The following is a 20,552-nucleotide window of genomic DNA, read 5'->3' as shown; positions in this document are numbered from 1 at the left end:
TTGCCAAATCAAGTTTCTTGTTGTTTTTGTTGTACACTTTGTGCATCCTGAGCTGCTTTCAGATATGCACTGAAGTCTGGATATTATCTGCAAATCTTTCTGGAGATTTATGTGAAAACGCACAAACTTTGTAAAAATGTGAGCCTATAATGCTGCTAGTGCATGAATGTTCTCACTAATGGAGTCGTCTGCCACCTACTGTACTTCAGCAAAAACTTTAACATTCTCGGCCATTCATACAAACTACAGTACAATATGGTATTTTTTCTAGTTATTTGTAAAGTTAGTTTTGTAAGAACTGTGCAGCACAACTATGGCTTTTAACTGGACAAACAGAGGCCACACGAGCCATGTTTTGTTTGTTTGTTTAAATAACCAACGATAAAACCACTGTGCGTCTGTGTGAACAATGAACTCGTTACAAATATCAAATTGTCAAAAAATGTCCAGAGACAACTGTCTACATTACATCATAGACATATAATTACAGGCTCACTAAAATAGCAAAACAAAGACCAAACAACTTGTTTGCGGTTTCTGGTGAACCTTAAGACAATTTTCTGATTAATCTGCATTTGATTATTTGGATAAACCATGTACATAGTCATATTCAATTAATGCCCACACTAATTAAGTTTTCTTTATTGTGATGATCTGTGGGGTCTTTGGATGTTGTCATCAGTGGTCACAGGCACTGTGCTGAGTAAAAACACATTTTTCAGTTTAAGTTATGTATGAATGTTGAAATTATTATTTTTTTATGGAAATTTGTGTCAGGAGAGATCACAAGTATCCACGCGCAGGAACAGGCAGAAACAGCAGACAACATTCACAAAGTTCTTCTGTCCTTACATAAAAAGCCAGTTCAATAAGGGAGAACTGAGTGAAAGACGAGTTGACGAGGCCAAAGTCCAGTTCAAAGAAAACAAACTCGAAATCTACATTTAACAGCAAAACTCTCCCGTTGGCTTTACTCTCTTGGGATCGGCGGAGACACATCAGAGTTTTCACGCTGTGACTCAGACCTCCCGACGATTACCAGAGTTGATCATTCACCCACTCCCACAATCTGACACAAATTTTTCCTCCTCCTCCGTTCCCCCCTCTTCTTTACATTTTCCACAGTCTCCACTCAGAACCACTGTACACATGGTTTCAGTCTATAGTTTAAAATAAAGAAAAAAAGAATGCACATGCAATATGTTTGCTCTGGAATCTTGGGGTGGTAACTTTAAAATCGTACCTTTCTTTTTTTTTTAACCATCTTTGGACAGGAAGTGGAGAAACATTCCAGTGCTCTATGACAATTACATTTTCGTGTTGGCAATAAATTTAAAGTGTCCCCGTTTTCAAACGACACCCTGCTGAGATTTATAGGTGTCGTTTTATTTTCCTGAAATTGTAAAGAAACGAAAGAGAGAAGCAGTGTGCGTGTGTGTGTGTGTGTGTGTGTGTGTGTCTGTGTGCGTGCGTGTGTGTGTTCATGATAAAGACCCCGGCACTGTGTCTGGAAGTAATCATCTCGTCCAGGCTGCGATCCACAGCCCCCTCCCTATGACGTAACTACAGTTTTTTCGCATGAAGTTTCAGGGGTTTTTTTTCATTGGGAAATCAGGGGATTTTTCCAGAGTAACTTTTTAATTAATTCTGCTCTATGAAGTTGCAACTTTTACATGCTATTTACTCGTGACAAAACAAGATGTTCATAGTATTATTCCGTTTTTCAGATCAAACAATGAACTGATCAATGGATACGCTCCGTGTTGCAGTGTGGGTAATGTCTCTGCCTGCGAGGGGCTTTTACTCTTTGCCTTCGCAGTTGAGAGGGGGAGTGAGGTTGGCTCACTTTCAAACAAAGCGATGGATGGGGCCTCCTCCCGCCTCCACATACGGCTAAAACAACAATCTGAGAGTCAACATTTTTTTACAACTTTGTGCTGCAATGCCGACTCCAGCATTTTCTTCTACAGAAAACATACATCGTGGGAAGGCCTCATTTTAAGAAAATAGGACTTTTGAAAAAGGAAATGTATCCGACAGCCAGAAAGCTGTTGGCATTGAGAAAGAAGGTATAGTTCAATGCGGGAGTTAGAAATTTGAGACTAAACACTGTCACATGTCAAGTACAGTCTGTGCGCAAGTCAAACCAACCCGCTGCTGGAATATGATATAATGATGATCATTGCGAGGTCAAAGGTCAGAATCACCCGCAGGAATGAAAAAGAGATCTTCGGAGCTAGAAGGAATCAAACACAATGATTTATTATAAAACATTTATAATTAAATCTGACAATGCTTCTCCTTAATTTCTCCCTTTTTGCCTCATTGCATAACATAAATTCTCTACCTAACCAGAGAGGGGCAGCAGCTCCTGATGCTCTCTCTCTCTCTCTCTCTCTCTCTCTCTCTCTCTCTCTCTCTCTCTCTCTCTCTCTCTCTCTCTCTCTCTCTCTCTCTCTCTCTCTCTCTCTCTCTCTCTCTCTCTCTCTCTCTCTCTCTCTCTCTCTCTCTCTCTCTCTCTCTCTCTCTCTCTCTCTCTCTCTCTCTCTCTCTCCTGGGAAGGAGGACCGTCTGAGGAGCAGGGAGGTGGGGAGGAGGGTGAGGAAGAGGAGGAGGAGGAGGGGGTCTCTCCTGGCTGATCCTTTGTCATGGGAGGACTCCACAGTTCCATACAGACGGAGCAGACTTCAGCCTCAGCAGCAACAGACAGATGACCACAACGCTCCCGGCAGAACTATGTGACGAGGACACACATCTACGGTGAGTCGCTTTACCAAATTCCCTGGTCGATACAGACATGGATGCTCCGGCAAAATGTACAGGGCTGCACTTTGTTTAACTTTCACCACTGTCTTTACTGCAGCAGTCAAGTGCCAGGTAATAACTTAAGTGAATCAAATGCACTTTAAACATCAGTATGAAATTATGAATATGACATAAAAGATGACTAACTGAAACACGTTTTTTTTTTGTAACTGGCAAATCTAAAATCTGTCAACTTGTTGCACATGGAATGTGCAAAACGTCAAGAAAAATATTTCTTTCTTAGCTGTCTTTTTCTCAGAATTCTAAAAGGTGGTGATTTTTCAGGTGTTTATTTCCACTCATTTAACATTTCTGGAAAACCCAGCCACTAAAATGAGTGGATGACTGCCAACACCGATAATCAGCATGTCTTCAAACTGCTAATTACAATCCTATGTGTATGTTGGCACGTACAGTATGTGTATGAGCTGTTGATCAGAATATTATTAAAGCAGCAGCAAAAGTGATTGTAGACTTGAAGTTAAAGTAAATTAGTAATAATTCAAATGTTTAATCGCGAAATTAATCTAAAATTAGATTAAGATTAATTCCAAATAAAAATAATCTAACTGATTTTAATTCTCTAACCTCTGTTTTCCTGTGAGATTTTTTTCTTCTTCTTGTCGTGGAAGTAAACACTTGAGCCTTATGCAATGTAAGAAAAATATTTATCTGCGCAGCATTACCACACATTAGATGAAAGCCAAATGACCAGGGGCCATGCTTCAAACTGTTTACATCTCCCCGTGTGTTTATAATCTACACTTCCCCCCTGGCCCTGTAGTCTGGGTGATGCAGTAAAAACTGACATGAGCCGGCCTGAGTTTTTCCCCCCGCCTTTTTCCAGGAGGTCTGGAGAATGAACTCATGCTGATTGATTGTGTGACTGTGTAAAAGGATACCCTACTTCCTGTACCCTCGCTCTCCAGACAGCAGCACCAGAAAATCTCGGATCAGCCGTCTCTGTCTTTCTCTCGTGTGTGAGAGTGTGTGCTCTCCGCGGATTCAGGAAACTGTAACGTCTGACTTTAAAAATTTATTGCATCACTGCAACCAAAAATGCAATCACCCAGTGTGACTTTTCTGTGTTATGTCAATACGTGTGGGGACCTGTAGATGTATTACTTAGTTTAATTTTTTTCTTTTAGATTTCTATAGTAGAGAATAAGTACCATGTGTTTATTTTAAATTACATCAATAATGCTATAAACATAAACAAACTAATATTTTGTATTGCACTATTTACAAATGATTGTTTGTTGATGATCAATCTGCCGTCATCAATGGTGTGATATTTGCCGAGCTGCAGGACGTCGCTGGTCCTCAGGCAGTCCCAGTCCAGGTTGACCCTGAGTCCCGGGCTCTGAGGGATACTTTCGAGAAGGACTGGTCATGATTTTGAGTTTTTATTAGTAACACTGGGCCAGACATAAAAAAAACCGTTCCTCTGGATCTGGTTTCCTACTTAGTCTTTGGGAAAGTTTTTTTTCTTTCCACTTAAATATGCACATCTGAAATATCTGCTTGAATTGAGGCATTGTTGTGTCGAGTTTTAAAGGATATGTCCAGCGACCACAAAGCACCGATTCAACTTCCTGCAATGTCTTTGTAGCTTTCGCTTCTAGATCGAAATATTAATTTTTGGTTTTGCAGGAATACTGGTGGAGAACTTGAACTCATTGTTACATGCGGTATTCATGTAGGATGAATTTGTTCTGTACGAAGTATAAAAACAAAAAAAATTATAAAGTGACAATATTAAAGATACGAGAAGAAAAAACATTTTTTGGAGTCTATAGTGTTTATGAGTTCCATGTTAATTCTCTCTCCTTTCTCCTCCTCAGGGAACTAAGCTCATAGGACCCAACTGGATCCTGCATCTCCAAAGTGAATCAGAGATTGAGGTCGGTGAGATGAACAGCATGCTTCCTCAGAGGAGTGCCGTCACCACACTGGGCTACAGCTCGGGTACGTTTTTTGTGAATGTTATACTGGATTAATCGTTGATACTGGTCGCTTTAACTGTAATTCAACTGTGAATCTCACCTTGATCCACAGTAATAGATTATTATAGTATTTAATAACATGTCCCTTAAGGTTTAAGTCAAATATATCCTCCACCTTGCTCAGTGACAATAAACAAGATCATTTTAACAGGTTAACATCATAAAAGTGTGTAGTTGCTTCTCAAGCAGGTTTATTGAGATATCTGGATAATCTTCCTCACTCTGCTCAGCTCTTTCTTCAGCAATCTATGTCTTCAAGACTCGAAGGCTCACCGGGTTTTGGTCATTGTACAGATACTGTAACTCAGTAAGTCTACCCTTTTAGAAAAGGCTTCTGGTCTGTATTTTCAATGAGGATCGGCTTTAAAAAATGCACAACATTTGAATGCACAGAATTTAGCTCAAAATGAGGAGCACAGACACATCGTGGCTGTTTGTATCTTGACAGAGGAAGATATCGCCTTCATTTCTTGTCATGAAAAAAAACAACTGACAGTCTAAATCTTAAGTTAATAAACAAAGAGTTACATTTGTTCATGTGTCCAGCCACCCATGACTCAGTGCACCATTCTCATTCTGCCTGCTAAGATATTTGGGTGTCCTCAGGCTTCTCCTGTCGAGACTATGATGCATTCTGGCCTGTCTTGGTCCGTGAGCTTTCTTCCATTTTTAGAAGAAGCTTAACCACTGATTGAGCCATTGTTTGTATTGGGCTCAGAAGTGTATGAGCGTACATTCTTCACTGGTTCCCCCCCTCCCTTACTCAGCACAAGTGTGTTAGCTGGCTGAGCTGGTGCGTATTAAAGAGGTTACATTAAACCTGAGTGCACTATGTAGTCCAAAAAAAGAACTGGATTTCATGTTGTGTCAACTTTCTCATGTCTGCAGACTGTGTGAAGATTGAGCACAGCAGCAGTGGCTCGGTGGGTGGGACGTTGCTGCGAGGCTCCCGTTCGAAGGCAGAGCTACAGGAACTGATGGAGACGCTGCAGCGCAGGAAGAGCGCTCTGGAGGCCAGTCTGAGGGCAGCCGAGTGCAGCCGCAAGTACCTCAGCGTGCCTTCACCTGTTGGACCCCAATCCACTAGGACACTGTCCATCCTCAGCAATACCGACCGCCCTCCGTCTAGAAACTTCTCTTACATCACCAGCAGCAGCATGCCTCCGTCACCTCGTCAGGGAGATCGCCAGCTGAGCCCCAATGGCTTGGTCCGTCATTCTCAATCTCGCCACCAGTCACAAGACTGTCTGCTCATCTCTAACGCTGCAGATGGAGGCTCTCTTCTCTCCTCTTATGGGGAGCCCCTGCCTCGTTCCCCCAGGGCCAAAAGTGGAGCAGCCAGTGTGCCGTCCAGCCCACGCATGGGCCGCAGACTCTACTCTCAGGGCAAAGTTGGAGGAGATTTGCGGCAGAGGAAATACTCCACCGGCTCCCTCAACAGCCTGGGGATGCACAGTCGTTCTCTGCCTCGGCTTCACGGTACAGCAGACCCCCCTGCTCTGTCGCTTCCGTCACGCCACTCAGTGGGCGCCTACAGAGGAGTGGGCTCAGGGGGGCCGCGGCGCAGTCTTTCCTCTCTGGAGCAGCCGCCAGATGTGACCGTCCCAGCCAGCATGCCCAGCACTCCCAGGAGGGCCAGTCTGGCCTCTCTAAGCTCTCTGGGTCTAGAGATGGACGGGACCGGCTTAGACCTGGGCTTCGGAGAGAGGAGGTTGTCCTTTGGGAAGGGCGGGCTGGGCCCAGGACAGAGGGTGGGTAGCATCAGCTCTTTGAATGGCAAAGAGGAGCTGAGAGACTACCACCAGCACCAGAGAGACGAGCGACTCAGGGAGCAGAAAGTGCAAAGATTGGTGAGTTGCTTTTTGATCCTGGTTGTACACCTTTTTTTTTTACTACTGTAACAGCCTATTGACACTGTGTTTGACCTTAACAGTAAAATAACTCAAACATCCAAAATTATTAACTATGAATCTCTTTTCTGCAGGAATGCCAACGTCTGGAGACCATTTTGAGCATGTGCACTGAACTGGGTCACGTGGAGAGAGAGCCGGCGGGTTCATCTGTCACTGACCTGCAGAAGATCAATAAGGAGTTGGAGAAGCTGCAGGTGTCAGACGAGGAGTCGGTGTTCTCGGACTCTCCCGGCAGCACGGCTCCGGACAGCTGCTTTGGGGCCAAAGCCAGAGATTTCCAATACTCGGATGAGCAGCAGGTTGGCCAGCGTCAGCAGAGCGGCTACAGGGAGGCCAGGTCCCTCTCACCGGCCATCAGCCTGAACAGCAGTGCCCTCTCACCCTGCTCCAATAGAGGCAAAGTAAGTTATCAATCACTATTTTCACAAAAACAAAAACAGTCAAATTCATAATATGTACTATGTGTAATATGTGCACAGTATGTTTATATTTAAAGCACAACTGTATTATCGGATAATATACTAATCAGTGAAATCAGTACGCAGGTGACCAAAATATGCAAACTTGAAAAGATGTCTAATAATGTATACTACAGTCTATATATTGTAAATTGGTTCATGTGCTTCGTAACAGAGTTGTGGTCAGAACAGCATTCATTATTTTTTGGGGGGGATAAAAGAACACGACGACAAGCTTACAAACCCAAAGTGTATCAGATGTTAGGCTCTGCTATGTTCTGTGCCCAAGGAGCAGCTAGTTGCTCTCATAGTTGCTTTTATTCCCAGGAGAGATGTTGACCCTTCACAACAGGTCACAAAGCGCTGGTGTCACTAATAACATTAATAATGTCTCTCTTGGATTCCTGTGTCTCAGTGATCTGTGATATTGGCTGTGTCCAACATCACACCCTATTTTCACTATATAGCGCTCACAGAAATTTAAAAAAACAAAAAACGTATTGCCGTGCTCACCATGACGGAAACTGAAGGATTTTGGACATAGCTAGGGAGACACTGAGCCAGCAGGTATAAACCAGGACCCTGAAACTGAAACAGCTAAATTGAAATCAGCTATTCTTGATTTTATTATTTATGCCTGTGCTTCCTTCTGTGATATCTGAAGAAGACCCGTGAAAAAAAACAGATTATTGACTGTGGGTTTGTCATTACCATCGTCCCCTTTCACATTGCTGGTAATTATTGTATTAATTCTTAATGTGAAAATATTAATAAGTTAATTTTTAATGCATGGTTTTAGTTTCCATTTTGTTGGACATGCAGTATGTGTCAGGCTATAGAGCGAACAATGTTTCTGTTTAGGCTGCAACACCTGGACTGAACTTTTTAAAGGTTCTCTCCGAGTCTGTTCACATCATGTCCTTTTCTTAGAGTCCCTCTCTTCCTTTCCTTGACTCCTCTCCATGTCTTCATGCTGCAGAATGGGTATTAACTGTAGTGAAGAGAGGACCAAGCTGTGTGGAAGACTAAGGGGTCACACCCCTGCTCCGGAATGCATTTTATCAGACTGCCAAGCGTTTGTTTACCTCTGTTTGTTTACCTATTTTTCAGGGTAAATTCTTTCCATTCCCAGGTTCATTTGCATTTCCTTTTCCCATTTTCCACAGAGCTTAATTTTTCATTCTTTTGGAGATGGCATTTGTTTTAACATCACTTAATGTGTATATATGTGAACTTTTTTCATATATATATACTTTGTTTTTAGACCCCTTAAAATTAGGTTTAAGGGGTCTAGAATTTTAACATCTCATATTAGTGGAGGCATATTTTCCCTTAAACTTTAGGGATAATATTCCAGGGCTTAATGGGTTGATGTGGTTTGAAAAAATTAAAAGCACACAATGAATTTTGTCTTATGTTTGCTTCAAACTGGTCATTTAGATAAGTGGAAACATGTGGAGAATTAAGCTCTTTTTGCAGTTCTGAGTCATAAAATGACTGCACATCCATGGCATGATGGTTGCGTAAAGTGTGTTATTACACCGTATTATTCAAAACAAATACTTATTTAGGTAGATTATTAAAAAATCATTGGGGTTTTTTTAAGTACTGATAACTTTTTGAAGTTACCAATTTGTAAATTTCCTGTTTGTGGGTTTTTCAGAAACACAAACAGGGAAATTAGTTTCACAAGATGTCCTTACAGCTTTGGTAACTAGGATTTGACCTGATCAATTTGTTCACAAAATGTTTCAATGTATTACGATGGGCATCCCTGCCCCATACACTGAGAAATTAATGAACTGTGTTTCATTTACAAATATAAATATACTGTATTGACTGTGATTTCAGCTTCCAGCCAGCTTCCTCCTCCACTGTCTGAGTGCTAGTGGTGCTGAGTTACTGTCTCTTTCCCCCTCCAGAACAGTAACAACCTAATGGTGTGTCTGGTTTTAATGAAGAAGTCCTCGTTTTGTTTCAGCACTCAACCATTCAAACGCTTTAAGGAGGGGGGAACAGGAAATGACTTTATCCCATGGAGAATTTGAATGTGCACGTGTATGTATGTGTGTGCACATGCACAACTGTGTGCGGGTGTGTGCAAGTAAAAGTGTGCATGGCAAAGACGTGCGTTTTTCCAGATGTTTTGAAATTCATACTGAGGCTGAATGGATGGAAGACTTTGAGAAAATGAAAATGTAGTAAACGCATCGACGCAGGCTTTCAAACCAATCTTTGTCATGTGAGAGATAAAGCTTTAAAACACCCCCAGAGTTTATGGAAATTAGATTTCTCAGTTGAGACCATAACTTCTGCAGTGTGGCAGTTGTGACAGAGGTTTACAGGCCCCAAATACCCTCCGTCTCTTGCATTCCTCAGAGCAGTGTGCAGAGGAAGAAAGGGAGTGCAGAACCCGTCTGGGAAACTATAAATCCCAGACTTGCTGGCCACATGAGCCCCAAAAAATATTCCTCCTGGCTTCTTTAAGGAACAATACCTGATACATAGGTTCTATTAGATGTACATACAGTACGTATTGGTGTGCATACATGTAGGATGGTAGATGGTGCAAAACGTGGGAGTGCTTTGGTGTGACTGGCAGTGACTGGAATGCAGTGATAGATATTTCCATTACACCAAGTAGAAAATAATCCTGTTGTCAGTGATCCAGCTTCGGAAGAGTTAGAACAGCAGCTGTCGTCGTCCAATTCAACAAAAAAATTATTCTACTGGCTGGCAGATTATTTTAACAGTATTTTATGAAAGGAAACAGGTCGATTTTGTTTTGGAACAGGGATTTTTGCGCATTTAATGTGTGTATCACAAAATGTCAAGTCTACTGCGGACCTAAGCGTTTGTATGCATTCCTTGTGTCGCTGTAGGCCTTGGAGTGTGTGCAGCAGAAACAGGAAGTGACACAAATAGAAGAAGAGAGGATTCAAGTTGTAAACAACATAGAGGAGCTGGAGCAGAAGATCAAAGACCTGGACAACCAGATGGAGGAATCTGTCCGAGAGGTAAACTTCACAGTGCCGTTAAAAACTCAACCGACACCTGAACAGCCTGGCAGTGTTTGTTCTTATCTATTGGGAGATAAATTGATGACTTACTGATTTATGTTGTAATTTATCACTGAAGCTCATCAAAGTAAAAGCTTATGAAGTGAACAGCTTGATTCGCTCTGGAGTTGCCGAGAGGCAGCCATCAGAAATGCCGCGAACGCACCGAATGAAACGGATCCAGGGGTGGGTTTTTCTACTCTGTGATGATGATTCCTGCAGATGGAGGTGGAGTGTGCTCTGCTGGAAGGGGAACAGGAGTCCGAGATGGGTCAGCTTCACAGGGAAAAGGAGCTCCTGGACCAACTGAAGGAAAAGATCCATAGCATCGAGAAGACGAGCCACGCTGAGAAGTCACAGGTACAACTTTGTAAAATCGTCAACGAGCCCTGAATAAATCTAGGGACAGACTGTAGGAAGACGAAACCAACAATCTTCAGTAGTCCTTCCTTAGGACTTCAACACACTCTGGTCGGAGGGGAATACTGTCGCCAAGACATGGGTCCTCAGACTACGGCTAGATTTTTGTTTCTTCCAAAGCAAAGACCTTGACAGCCCAAGTCAATATAACTCCACTTACATGATTACTTACCTTGAGAAATGTGTTAATCTTCTTCTGCCTTACCATTAACATGAGTTCATATCGATACCAACTAGTGAACATTGCTCAGCTATAGACCACTTACCTGCTTATTAGCAGTTTGCTGATTTGGGGATTTCAGTAGCTGGACCCAAACGCAGGTAAAAGACACAAAAAGTGTATTAAATAAAAGTAGAAAAACAAGAGCAAAATACAACTCAAAGCAATACATTGGTAAAACACAAGGGACACATCTACAAAGTACAAAAAGAGCAGAAAAAAACTGACACAGGCAATAAGAAAACCAAACTGAACAGCACAGGAGTCATTACAGACAAAGGCAGTCACAGAGACTATATAGACACAAGGTGGGCGGGGCAAATTGAACACAGGTGAAACACATTAGGAACAGGTGCAGACAATCACATAGGCAGGAGTCAAAGGAAGAGTAAAGTAAACAGAAACAAAACACGGGAAAAAGGAAGTGAAGCGACGCAAGGCAAGAAACTACAAAGTAAAACAGGAAATGGCGAACTTAATACAAGAAACACAATAAGGACAACAAAAGTGACTTAACTAAGGCAGAGGCACACTGGAAAGGAACTAAAGTAACTGAACAGGGACACACAATGAATGGACAAATTAATCAAATAAATAAATCGAGTCTACAAGAAACAAAAAGAGTTCATAAGTTCATGGGGGCAGAAACATGACGGCTGAGAAAAGAAGGTGCACGCAAAGTCCCCAGAAGAGGGGGGCACTAAACTATATCTTGCTATCTAGCTCTAACAATGATATATTGCTAAATGATGTCAGCTACCATTAGTTTGCATTAAGTTTGTTTGCCACATGGTTTGCATTTGGAATAATTGAGGTAGTATTGAACAAAAAAATGAAACTGGCTATCAACTACAAGACAAAGGGCGAACACATGGCAGTTTATTAGGTGTTCTCTAGAATTAGATCATGTCGCAGTTAAGACTCAGAAAACCCCCCTGCCATGGTCTGCTTTTTTCTTCTTTTTTTCTTAATTTGTTTCTTTTTGCAACTCTATTATTCTCCTCCCTCTTTTTCTCTGTAATCCTGGTTCTCTTTACTTCTTGTTACACACGTCATTCACAACTTATGTTCCAGCCCTGGTAACCCTTGGACCCACATTTGGGAAGGGGCACTAATAATTACCATGTGTTAAAAAAAAGAAGAAAAAAAATCAGCACATCTGACTTCAATTTATAAAACTAAAATCACCCGATAACCTCACATCACTTCCATAAAAATGTTAACAGTTTAACAAGTTTATCACTTATTACATTGTCTAATATTCTACTTTTATGGATGTCCATATTTTGAATTCGATAAGAACATCTAATTCTTACAGTGTTGTCTTCTCTATTCATGTACTTTTACTTTGTAATTGAGGTAGTGCGTGTGTGTGTGTGTGTGTGTGTGTGTCAGGATCCTAAGGAGCAGACAAAAAGTTTGGAAGATTTGGAGTTCCAGAAGCTGGAGAGACAAATGAATCAAGACGAGGAAAAAGAGAATCAGAGCCAAGAGCTGCTGCGAGAGATCGCTGAGTGTCAACGTCTTACAGTCACACGCAAGGTAGATCGAGTTTTGTGAATGTGCATGTAGTGCATGTATAACAAATGCTAATATTAATGTTGGCGGTTTTTGGCCACAAGTACCTACAGTACAAATACCACTGTGGGTCACTTATGTATTAATAAAGTAACCAAACCAAATTTGGAAGGAAAGAAAAAAAAAAAACTTAAACTGCTACTGTTTTATAGTTTGAATATTTTAGGTCTTTAATTGTTGTTATTATTATCATCATGTGATTTTTGCAAGTCTTCACTAAAGAGCACAAAAAGTTGTTTTTTTAAACAGAATTGTATGTGTACATAATGTATGGAGTTGTTTATTACAAGCTAAACTATGTTATCATACAATTTATATATTACAGTTTAATATTGTGTCAAATACATTTGTATAGGATTGCAGTTTGTGTTTGATGGGCAGGAGTTGGGGTTAGTCAAGGATTTTTCAGGAAAAAAACAAAATTGATGTAATGTGCATTATTGCAACAAAGTTAATTGTCTCAAGGCAAATGCCATAAAAACAAGTATCACGACACTGTAAATCCTTTTAAAAGTTTTGATGGTGATCATTTAAAATCTTTGTGTTTTCATAAGTGGTTCGATGTCATTAATCTTACTACATGTTGTGCATGAAAGTAAAGCTGTCAAATTTGAGAGATTTGTTGCGCAAAGCATGAACTAATTACAAGGAACAACAATGGCAATTGTTGTATTGAATTTGCTGTCTGGAGAATTCTTTCGGGGCCACACCCTCAGCGGTATTGCAGAGTACGTACGTACTGTGTAGTGATACTGTGCTGCATTTCTCTTTCTTGTAGGAAAGGCTCACGACACTGAAGAAACAGTCGTCACAGATTACATCACAGGCTCAGCAAGAAAGAGAGAACTTCCAGAGAGAGAAAAATAATTTGCTTGGCATGCTGCAGAAGGTAAGACAATTCTTTGAATGCTGAAATAATCAACATCCAACGTTATTCATTTGAAGACTCTATCCTGACGTTTTGCAGGAGAGAGAAAAACTGGTGTCTTTGGAAGGAAAGTATGCAGAGTTGTCTGAGGGGCAGACCTTCACTAACATCCCTGTAGCCATCAAAGAGGTAGGAGTTGGTCGCAGTGACAATAATACTTCACATGTCCACCAGCTGAGTGCTCCACTCCTCTTTCCCTTTAAGTAGAGTATCTCACACAGAGGATCATCAAAGTTTGAATGTCTCTGTGTAGAAATCCTGTTATTTTTATCCTCTCTCATCCTTTGATTCCTCTGACCCCTGTGATCACTGCAGCACTTGCACTCTCTGAAGGAAAGGAGAAGAAGCAGCAAAGAAAACTCTTCCCACCCGAGTGACAGCCTACCTCACCGGAGGAGCCAGCAGCTCCCCGCCTCCTATGGCAGATCCCTGGGACGCCCGCTTCCGCCCAAGGTGATTCCTTTTTCCTCTTTTGTTTTTCAAAATTAGCCTGAGCAGATACAGATCAGATACAGTAGGGTGTTTCAAATGTCTTAAAGCATACTGTAATAGTATGCTAAAATACCTTACAGCAAGAATTGTCCATATTTTGAAAGCTGTATCTTGGGATATTTGAATTTTTAAACCTTTCTTAATTCAGAAGAATTCAGAATAGTTTATAAGTAATGGTGCTCCTGTGATCCTGAACTTGGGAGGAGAGGTTTCATTGCCCTCATCATTAGCATCCAGAAGCATTTTAACTTTCTGTCCCTGGAGGTTTGATCCACCCAAACTCTTCTCAGTTAGTCGTGCAACACCCATCCAGCTCATGAAATATTTTTGCGAACGAGAGGAGTTTGTACTTATTTGAAAAGTTGTAGAACCGGGTCCTGACCACCTTGTGTGCTGTTGGTTCCTTCTCAGATCCACTTGCCTCTGGCACAAAGCTCCAGCTGTGGCAACGTCATCCCACAAGGCTTCGCCTTCTCCGCCCGGGACCTGAACACCCGCCGCCTGCCCAAGAGTGAGTCAGAGTACCAGACTGTCGCATCTTGTCTGCATCACATATTTACAGTGGATTTAGGCCTCAGGCTATATGCACATATATTACAGGAATTACTGTGGTGATGTAATAATGTCTGGCACTGCACAAAATAATCTACGTTTAGTCCAAATCTGATATCAATGGCTAAATGTTTGCCTCAACAGAAGAGAGGGATTTTTGATTTTGAGGCAGGTTACTTGTTTGCACAGTTGTTCAAAATAAGTAACACATGCAACATATCTTCATTGGAAAAGGCAGTACTTCTAATCTTTAATTTATCAACTGTGTGTATTTCATTTGATTGGTTCAATTAGGTGATTTTTGAGAAGCCTTTTTTTAACAAATTACTCATTTGGTTAATATCATTTAATTTAATTTAATCAATTGTAATGATACAGTTATTTGTATGTGTTTTCTATGAAATCAAAAAAAGGTTTTCTTCAGACAAAGAGAGAAAATTGAGAGACTACTGAAAAATATTTTTACATTATGTTGATTCAAATGAAATGCCTTTATCTTTTTCTAGCCTGTTGTGTCACTGCTACTTAGCCCAGTTGATGAGTTGATGAGAACAGATTATATAAAACATGATGAAAAGATGTCATCTCACACTGCATTAGATCATGCATGCTGAGGGGACTTCCACTTTGTTGTAATATCCCATTGTGTGATACTGTATGTTCTCCCGTCAGCAGTCAACAACCATGCATACATGAATGAAGACAGACAGAAAAGAAGTGATTTTTGCAGCAGGATGTTGAGCCCAACGTCTGAGCCCAGCGTGTTCCTGGACTCCTTCTCTTACCCGGACAACAGCCAGGCCTCAGATACAGTCAGCGTGGACAGCTCTGACAGCCTGGAGACAAGCTTCTCCGCCTGCTCCCCAGACAACATCTCCAGGTTAGAGACGAGGATCGCATCAGATGAAGAGGAGTCGTAATAGAGAGAGAGAAATAGAGTTTATAGGTTGCAGAGGGAATTTAGGAGAGATGTTCTGACGAGCAAGTAGAAAAAGGAAAAATGTTTTGGGCTTTTAAATGGAAGGAGAACGTCTTTGAGTCCCCCCCCCCCTTGCACATGTGCTGAAAAACCTGAATCAAAAATCTAAATATTAATTCTGTTAGGTATTTGTACAAATGAGGGGAGTTTATATGCATGGTGTCATTTTAAATTGTGATTGTTTATTATGATTTGTATTCCCCAGTGTACATTTATCATATATTATATGTTCCAGTGTCTCTGTCCTTATCAGACAATTCTTAATTTGTGTTTTCCATTTTCCGTCAGTGCTAGTACCAACAATATGGCCAAGATTGAAGAGATGGAGCGTTTACTCCGAGAGGCCCAGGCTGACAAGCTGAGACTCCTCGAGCATCGGGTAATGTCTCAAACCAAAACAATATGTATATGTATATATATATCTATAGATGTAGATTTAGATGTTTGTTCAATTTGGGATTTAATTGACACTATGTGGCATGTGCAGGAGCGGGAGATGGAGATGCGCAGACAGGCTCTGGACGAGGAGCGTCGCAGGAGGGAGGATCTGGAGAAACGACTGCAGGAGGAGACGAACAGGAGACAGAAACTTGTGGAGAGAGAGGTGAAGCTCAGGGAGAAACAACGATCTCAGGTATTCGGAACAAGTGAAGAGAGGAGGTTCAAATCTGTCACCATCAGCTTCGTGTAAATACTTTTTGAACAAAGCCACTTACAATGTTTACATCTCCAGTCTGATTTCATTGTGTGTTTCCATAGTCCCGGCTGACACGCTACCTCCCCGTGAGGAAAGACGACTTTGACCTTCACGGCCACATTGAGGCGGCAGGACACAACCCAGGCGCCTGCTTCCACCTGGCAATCACCGATAAAACCTGTCGGGGCTTCCTTGTCAAAATGGGCGGCAAGATTAAGACCTGGAAGAAACGCTGGTTTGTGTTCGACCAGAATCGCAGGACACTCACCTACTATGCAGGTGAGTTGCTCCTCCTTTCAGTCCTCTGGGGAAAATGTGCAGTTTAAAATGTGGGAGACAACGTTACGGCAAACCACGATGTCAACCATGAAGCTACTTTGATCACAGTGCTGTCGGTCCATGAGCGGCTCTGTTTATATTCTCCTCTGCAGACAAACATGAAACCAAGATGAAAGGAGTCATTTACTTCCAAGCCATAGAAGAAGTGTACTATGACCATTTGAAGAATGCACACAAAGTAAGTCAGTTTAAGCGCTTGTGTGAGCATGTCTGTGATTTCCTTGTTTTTAACCTGTGTCGTTGTCCACACATCTTCTTTGAATACCGTTGACATCTGTGCTTTTCTCCCTCCTTTTGTCTTCTCCCACCCACACATGCATCAACTCGTCCCTCTCCCCTTTGTTCTCTATCATTTCACTTTTTTTTGAATCCTCAAAATGACACTCACTTCCTCACTCAAGAGCCCCAACCCCTCGCTGACGTTCAGCGTGAAGACCCACGATCGGGTGTACTACATGGTGGCTCCGTCCCCCGAGGCCATGCGTATCTGGATGGATGTTATTGTCACGGGTGCTGAAGGACACATGCATTTCATGGTGTAGCTGATCCACACCAAAAGTAATTAAGGTTGTTATGGCACTCTGCTCATATTGACAGTCACAGCAAACACGTTGTGAAGGGCTGCGATGAAAAGAGGAACTTCTGTTTACACTTGTAGTATTTGTAGCCTTCAAGGACAACCCATGCCCAGAAGCACACTTTACAATGTAATCATATGTAACAAATGAAAATAATTGATATACAGGTTTCATAATTAAGCTATGTAGTTATTTTTGTATTGTTTATATACCCTGAGTGGCTGAAGCATCACCAAATCTTTCTTCCTGTTTCCTCCTTCCTTACACAAAGTCTATGCATGTCTCACACTCTCTGCGTTCTATTTATCTTTTATCCCGTCAAAACTTTATCAGGGAAACTTTTAAATGGTCGTAAACTCAACATCTGCTACACTTCCAAATGCGGTACACACTGATGCTGCTTCTCTATAAACAGATTCATATCTTTCAAACAGCTTTCAAGAAATTCTGTAGTTTACTTATCTGACATTTTTTTCAAACCAAAGTTTATGTTGTAGGTCCAACTCTGTTTTCTTTACCTTCTTGTTCTTTCCTTCTTTCTTTTGTTGAACATCAGCGAGTCACTTCCCGGTTATCTTCTCCTTGATAAGGCATCACCTCCTCTGTATTTGAACCAGCTGCAAGAATGCACATGTTTATGTTTACTCAGATTCATTATTTCTATATTGCCGTCACTAACATTCAAATGTAATTTGTGTGGGTATTATTTCACATTATTTAACTCAAGTATAAGCTGGTCTTGTCTGCTTATTTAAAGCAGGGCTAAATGTCCTCCATCGGACTAGATACATCTCTCTATGCATCACTTTGATCCCGACAAGCCTTGGTTTGTGGTTTTCTTCACAAGTGCAAAATGAATTGGTGAAGGGGAGATTATTATCAGCACTTTTTACATTTCGTTATTACGTTCCTCGCATGGGAGTAGAGAATTTTGCTCTAAACCTTGCAGCTAGCTCCCTCTATCACTGCTGGTCTGATCACGTGAGGCCATGTTGTTTCTGCAGTGATGCTCAATGTGCTGCATCACCCGCATGTGTTCTCACACGGAAGCATTTCATGAATGTTTTTTCACCAGCAGAGGTCCTCAGTGCAGAGTGTTTGCACTGGAATGACGCCATGCTCTGGCCTGTCGGATGGTTGGTCCACACTCAGATGAGCAATTACTGAGAGATCAGAGCCGCAGTCGTCCATATTTTCTTATGCTTTTATATGAATCAGTGCATTTATGAGCACATGTTAATTAATATGATTTACTTTCGGGAAACAGAAATCATTGGTCGGATATTGAACACAAAAATATTATAATATTGTTTTAAAATCCAAATGCTCGACTTGCATATTTTTTAACCCTTTGCAACAGTGAGACTGTTTCTGATAAGGAAATATCACTTTAACACGGAGTGTCTAGCCTTTGGTTGGGCAGACTTCAGGGCTCGCTGTTCATCTTGTGCAGGTTCAGTGTTGGTCAACTCCACCCTGCAGATCAGGCTGCTGAGCCCACAGCGTTGTAGACAAGTCGCTGCCTTGCTGGATGCTTCTCTGTGAACACATGTATCCGTCAGATAAACATCTCATCCCCCAAAACTGTCACCCACTGTATGAGACCGAGCCTCGAAACCAAACAAAGTAGCACATTTATATCTATATTTTGAGAACATTTCAACTTTTATATTTTGTATATGATCAATTGTGATTTTAATTGGCACTGTTGCCACTGGATTTCATACTCGATGTGTGTCATGAATAAATCATTGGGATTGCGAATCTTGTCTTTGAAATGTCATGGTAGCTTGTGTTGTATGTTGAATTTGAACATTATAGACGGCTGTAAAAACCTGTGAGCTCTGTTCTTGCGGTGCACAAAGCCCCCATCATGCAGTGGAACTAGATATTTTCATCAAACCTTTTTAAGGAGTTTGCTTTTATTTTAAGATTCATAGTCAATACTAGAAAACTGGAATCGGCTCCCAGTATATCTGGACACAATCTGAAATCTCTCAGAAGCACAAGCACAATACTTTCTTTGAATGTGATCCTTTCGAGTGTGTGGTGAAGAATTATTCAAATTAATCACAAGGTATGAATCTAAATACATCCCTTTTTAGCCATCACACGTGTAATTGTGTTAGAGGGTGTCTTCTGCTCTGATTAACAGTTTGACTTAGTCAAGTAAAAGTACTATTACCACTCTGCAGAAATAATCCATTACAGTAAAAAGTGTGGGTATAGTCAGGAAAATGTACTCACAGTTTTAAAAGTAAAATACTTAATCATGCAGAAAAATATATATATTATATATTATATATTATATTCATAATAAAACATTATGAGATGAGATAACTGCAGCAACAGCAAACATATTTGTCATATTTGAGAAGCTGAAATGTTTTCAGATAAATTTAGAGGAGTTACAAGACCAATATACCCATTTCGAATATACTGGAATCAGAAGAATAAAGTAGTGGATAATGGAAATAAGTACCTTGAAAATGTTTGTAATTACAGTACTGAAAGAAAATTATTTATTTGTAAATTATGCCTCAAATTCACAATGAAGCATTTTGATGCAAAAAGCTAATGAGAGTATGTCTTATTAGCATGTTTAACATGCTGTTGCTCATTAAGGCACTCATGTCTCTAAACTCCTCCTCCACAAACCCGCACCCTTTCATTGGTTGACCCAGTGGGGTTGGCATGGAAACACAGAATGAAGCATGCTAAATTGGGTTCTAAAGAGGCATGTCTCTCCAGAGGCAGAAGCAGACACACACATAAACACAAACAGATCATAGAAAGCCAGGGGCTTGGTGCATTATTGGTACCGTGATACCCATAATGTGTATCTTTGTTGGGGTCAAGGGAATGATTTAAAGACAGAGTGACTGTATTTGCACAGAGACACACCGACAACGTATAAACAGATATACTCTGAGACTGCTTATCTAATATATCCAACATGTTCCCTGGTTGTGCTTCACTCAAGGCTGTTGTCACTATCACTTACAAGCATGAAAACCACATTGCTGGGAAATCATGTGAATGGATGTTGACAAAAGGCAGCATTCTCCGACTGTGCTTGTTTCATTTTCCTCTTGAAAACTGAATGAGTCATTCATACCACTGGGTTCCTGTAATTCGAGCATAATGTAATTTATCACACCGTGACACAATGTGAGCCATCATAGGCGGCCTGATCTTTGCCCTAACAAGCAGTATTATAAATCTACATGCGAATTCAATTTCTTGAACGCTTTAGCTGCAAATCACAGGTGTTACCAGAAAGCAACCATGTGTTTTGTGGGAGCCTCGGGGGGAAACTGTTCTTTTCCCAGAGAGATGGTTTCACCCTCTGTAGTCTGCATCAGCACCTGATGCGGTGAAATCCTCGTGTTTTGCTCGGGTAAATTATGTTCTTCTCTTCTCAGCTTGCAGCCTCTGGCTTCCGTACGTACACAGAGGGCTTTTTGTGTCACCTCCGCAGTGCTGTTTTGTAAAAAAAATAATAAAATAATAATGATTATAAAATCA

General features: G+C 41.1%; 1 protein-coding gene across 2 annotated transcripts; it reads left to right on the top strand.

The window, feature by feature from the left end:
- Positions 1-2,610: 2,610 nt before the first annotated feature.
- phldb2a (pleckstrin homology-like domain, family B, member 2a) lies at positions 2,611-20,552 on the top strand. Of its 2 annotated transcripts, none has more exons than XM_035626033.2 (17): positions 2,611-2,760; positions 4,650-4,773; positions 5,700-6,661; positions 6,796-7,125; positions 10,065-10,199; positions 10,464-10,601; positions 12,277-12,423; positions 13,238-13,348; positions 13,427-13,516; positions 13,703-13,840; positions 14,291-14,390; positions 15,107-15,311; positions 15,699-15,789; positions 15,898-16,044; positions 16,170-16,386; positions 16,539-16,624; positions 16,848-20,552. In XM_035626033.2, exons 2-17 carry the CDS (start codon positions 4,719-4,721, stop codon positions 16,986-16,988), a joined length of 3,093 nt encoding a protein of 1,030 aa, XP_035481926.1. In that variant the 5' UTR covers positions 2,611-2,760; positions 4,650-4,718; the 3' UTR covers positions 16,989-20,552. The 2 variants fall into 2 exon arrangements, with proteins under 2 accessions (XP_035481926.1, XP_035481925.1); XM_035626032.2 differs by having other exon boundaries at positions 15,104-15,311.

Source organism: Scophthalmus maximus, chromosome 2, assembly GCF_022379125.1.
Source record: "Scophthalmus maximus strain ysfricsl-2021 chromosome 2, ASM2237912v1, whole genome shotgun sequence".
NCBI lineage: Eukaryota > Metazoa > Chordata > Actinopteri > Pleuronectiformes > Scophthalmidae > Scophthalmus > Scophthalmus maximus.
Note: the sequence above shows the minus strand (reverse complement) of the source record. Positions and strands in the feature narration are given on the sequence as shown.

Excerpts from the sequence above, each read along its gene's own strand:
- phldb2a (XM_035626032.2), top strand. The coding sequence starts at position 4,719 with ATGAACAGCATGCTTCCTCAGAGGAGTGCCGTCACCACACTGGGCTAC. Across the intron at positions 7,126-10,064 it reads CCTGCTCCAATAGAGGCAAA|GCCTTGGAGTGTGTGCAGCA; the intron begins GTAAGTTATCAA and ends GTGTCGCTGTAG. Across the intron at positions 14,391-15,103 it reads CACCCGCCGCCTGCCCAAGA|CAGTCAACAACCATGCATAC; the intron begins GTGAGTCAGAGT and ends TTCTCCCGTCAG.